Below are 4,284 nucleotides of genomic sequence, written 5' to 3' on the forward strand. Positions count from 1 at the left end.
AAATATTTCCCAGGATGTAAACCATTGTGAATGATTAAATAAATTGTCGGTAAACAGTTATAGAAACAGTTTAGCGCCAACAATGGAAGAAGTTACAAAAACTTGTCTAAGAGTGAACTTTAAATGGGACATGCTTCAAGAGAAATTACTTCGAGAATAGATTTATTGTAACAAGTTTATCACAGTTTGAAATCTGTCGTCCTTTTTGTTTTTCTTTCTTTCTTTATTAAAATTTGTTGATAAAGAATGAAGATATGAAAAACCAAAGTGGCTAAGATTAATAAACACATTTCGTAATAATGTGGTGCCAGGTTCGATATTCGATCCCGTTGCGCGACACTCGAGATGGACTGGCTGAACCTTTTGAGAGGAATTCAGAAGTCGGAAACTGTGCGGATACCCATTGCACACGTATGTGTGTCTGTTGTTGTATAGCATGGAATTATATAAACATCGGCAAAAAAAGCGCGTTACAAGAATGATTCCAGACTCCCTCGTCATTGTTGCCGTCAGGAATATTGTCAACCAGTAATTTTGAAAACTGCAAGCCACGACTCTATTCTCCAATAATTGAGACACAGAGCATCAAAAATTATCAAGATATTTTCTTAGCAACCTCAGCCACAATCGGGTCAAAGTTGAGGAAAATGTTTTTGAAAAAAAAAAAGAACCTGTCCCCTATATTTCAAAGAATCTCCGTTGGCGATCTGCAAAGACAGATACCCCCAATAGAATCTATTTTCTCTGGTTCCCAGTTGAAATCTCGTCGCAAAGATTAATGAAATAGAAGTTTAGGCGACTGCTATTATAAATGCGACCTTAGCTAATAAATTGCCAACGTATTTCTTGAAATAAATAAATAAAAAATAATAAAGTGCCTCGCGTTACGGAAATGTTTTCCTTAAATCTTACTGTTACATCAAATGTATTTTCCTATTAACTTTTAATATTTTATAGATTTCAGGTGTCAGTAGACAAAATAGGTTTCATTTAACGAAATTTCACGTAAAGCAATTATTAATCAGGGACGTTCTGAGTTCAAATTTCGCCGAGGTTCACTTTACCTTTCATCCGTTCGGGGTCGATTAAATTAAGTACCAGTTGAGTACTAATGTCAATGTAATCGACTTACCCTACCCCCGAAATTGCTGACCTTGAACTAAAATTTGAAAGAAATATTATGAGGGACGTAACACGGGGGGAAGAGGTGTATGTTTTTGCATTTGACATCATTCTGACATTCTGGAACCAAAACTAGTGCAATTCCGAACACAGCGATAGGAATGACATGTGACGAAATGGTGAGCGCTGATTGGTCGAGAGGCTGACATCGCTGAACCTCTTCTTCGGCGGCCAGTTTAAAAAATTTCCAACTGATTTGCTTTTTATTAATTTTCTTCTCTTTTAAATTCTTTAGATTTTTCTGTTGGTTAACTTCCAGGTAAATATTTTCCCTTTTCACCATATTTACACGAACGTTTTAATATCTTATAATAACGAACCACTACAGTCTAAATAGATTATTATTGTTGTTATTGTGTCTCATTGACGATTTCTGAGATTCCATCATTGAATTTCCTCCAAAGATTTTTTAATTAATGCTCGTTAATTAGTCTCCGTTTACAGCTGCTAATTTATACATGACAATGTGTGAATTCATCACCTATAAAACAACGATTTATTGATTTATTAGGCTCAAAAAAATGCCCCGTAAAAGGCAGACAAAGAAAGTGCGACGTGAACCGGTTCTTCCCAATGGAGACGAAGGAAAAGATTTAACGAAAGAAGAACAACAAGCGAAGCTACAAGTCTTCCTCGACGATTTTGACCGTAAATGTAAGTAGCTTATATGCCGATCGTTTCTATAGTTCCCTTCTCTAAGCCATCTATGATTGTTGTAAGGTTCGCGCCTGCCAACCTGTGAGGTTGATGGACACAGTCTTAGATGGGATGGTCATGGTTGAGATGTCTGCTAGATCAGCTTTCACTTGATGCTTAAACAACTGACATATCTATAGATTGTGACCCCCGACTTTGTTTCTTCGTAACACTTGTTAAAATGTTTTTTTTATACTACCTTCTTGCTGAAATATCTTTCTCAGGTTGTAAATTACGATTAATTTGATGTTTCAAACAGAAATCTGAGAAAAAGAAACAAAAATCTTCAATTAACAGAAATTGGGAAAATCAAACCTGGAAGGACCGTCCGAAATTCAACCCCGCCCCCAATTTCCTCTGTCCCTCTAAATTTTGTCACTGTATATATAACCTACTCTTTAGAAAACTTATTTCTGCTGCATGTGAGAAAACAGTATCGACAACATTATCTAAAACTCATTCATTTAAAAAAAATTATTTGAATTTATTTTGTAACTGAGTTCTAGAAGCTCTGTAGCTTCTAGAACTCAGTTTTGCTGGTCTTGCCAAGTATCTCATATCGCCAGACATCTTGATCCATTGTTATTGCCTCCATGAAGCCCAACAACCTGGAATTGGTCCTCACCACTTAATCCCATGTCTTTCTGGGTCTCCCTCTTCCACAGGCATCATCCACTTTCAGTGATCAGCACTTCTTTATACCTCTGTCTTCAATCATATGCATCACATGTCCAAACCAACATAGTCTTCTTCTCTTGCATGCTACATTTGATTCCTCTTATGCCCAACTTTCTCTCAATACATATTTGCACTTTGTCGTACATGCACACTGATGTTGCACATCCAACAGAGCACAATCCCTTCATTTCCCTCCAGTCTATGCATGTCGTCTGCATTCAGAGCCCATGTCTCACTACCATGGAGTATAGCCGTTTATACGAAAAGCATCATATAATCTACCTTTTACTTAAAGATAGAGTCCTTTTGTTGCCAACAGAGGTAACGGCTCTCTGAACTTCCTCCATCCTCTTCTTATTCTGGAAACAATATTTTCAGAGCATCCTCCACCATGGCTAATTTGGTCACCTAGGTAACAGAAAAACTATCTACAACCTCAAGAGAGCCTCCTGGGCTTTTGAGAGAGTCTAATTCCTGTGTATCCTTAGTGCTTATTGTTCCTGCACATCTGTCACATACAAAGGTGACTTTATCTGTTAATCTACCTGAGATCCACTGCACCTTTTATATGTCCATAGCTTACACTGGGTGCAGCAAAAAGAATTACTTCCAACTCCTTTTCTACATATTGAGCAAGGTCATTTACCTGATGGAAAGAGACACTTATCTGCTTTTTTTGCTAACAACTTTGGTCTTTGCTAGGTTAACTTTAAGACCTTTTGATTCCAGGTTTTGCTTCCACACCTGGAATTTCTTCTCCAATTCTGCAATAAAAGTAATGTCATCAGCATATAGTAGTTCCCACAGGCACCCAGTTTTGAATTCATCTGTTATGGCGTGGAGACGCACACATAACATACATCTTCACTAGGGCTCAATTCTTAGCCCACCCTTATTCATCATAGTCCTCCACGCCATAACAGAGGAATTCAAAACTGGGTGCCTGTGGAAACTGCTATATGCTGATGACCTTGCTCTTATTGCAGAATTGGGGAAGAAATTCCAAGTATGGAAACAAAACCTGGAATCAAAGGGCTTTTAAGTTAACCTAGCTATGACCAAAGTTGTAGTTAATAAGAAAGAAGATAAAACTCTCTTTCAATCAGGTAAATGGCCCCTGGTCAATATGTAGGAAAGGAGTTGAAAGAAATTCCATTCACTGCACCCAGTGTAAACTATGGATACATAAGAGGTGCAGTGGAATCACAGGTAGATTTTTTTGTATGTGACAGATGTGCAGGAACAATAAGCACTAAGGATGCACAGGACTTAGACTCTCTCAAAAGCCCAGGAGACTCTCTTGAGGTTGTAGATAGTTTTTCTGTTACCTAGGTGACCAAATTAGCCATGGTGGAGGATGCTCTGAAAATATTATTTCCAGAATAAGAAGAGGATGGAGGAAGTTCAGAGAGCCGTTACTTCTGTTGGCAACAAAAGGACTCTCTCTTTAAGTAAAAGGTAGATTATATGATGCTTTTCGTATAAACGGCTATACTCGATGGTAGTGAGACATGGGCTCTGAATGCAGACGACATGCATAGACTGGAGGGAAATGAAGGGATTGTGCTCTGTTGGATGTGCAACATCAGTGTGCATGTACGACAAAGTGCAAATGTGTATTGAGAGAAAAGTTGAGCATAAGAGGAATCAAATGTAGCATCCAAGAGAAGAAGACTACGTTGGTTTGGACATGTGATGCATATGATTGAAGACAGAGGTATAAAGAAG

At 38.0% G+C, this 4,284-nt stretch overlaps 1 protein-coding gene across 1 annotated transcript in view; it reads left to right on the forward strand.

The window, feature by feature from the left end:
* The first annotated feature begins 1,298 nt into the window (after nt 1–1,298).
* LOC106874201 (borealin) overlaps nt 1,299–4,284 on the forward strand; it is a 28,690-nt gene continuing 25,704 nt past the window's right edge. Inside the window, exons 1-2 of the mRNA XM_014921857.2 lie at nt 1,299–1,441; nt 1,694–1,836. Of these exons, the coding sequence (XP_014777343.1) occupies nt 1,704–1,836 (133 nt within the window). The 5' untranslated portion in view covers nt 1,299–1,441; nt 1,694–1,703. The remainder of the gene's footprint in view (nt 1,442–1,693; nt 1,837–4,284) is intronic.

Source organism: Octopus bimaculoides, chromosome 1, assembly GCF_001194135.2.
Source record: "Octopus bimaculoides isolate UCB-OBI-ISO-001 chromosome 1, ASM119413v2, whole genome shotgun sequence".
Lineage (NCBI taxonomy): Eukaryota > Metazoa > Mollusca > Cephalopoda > Octopoda > Octopodidae > Octopus > Octopus bimaculoides.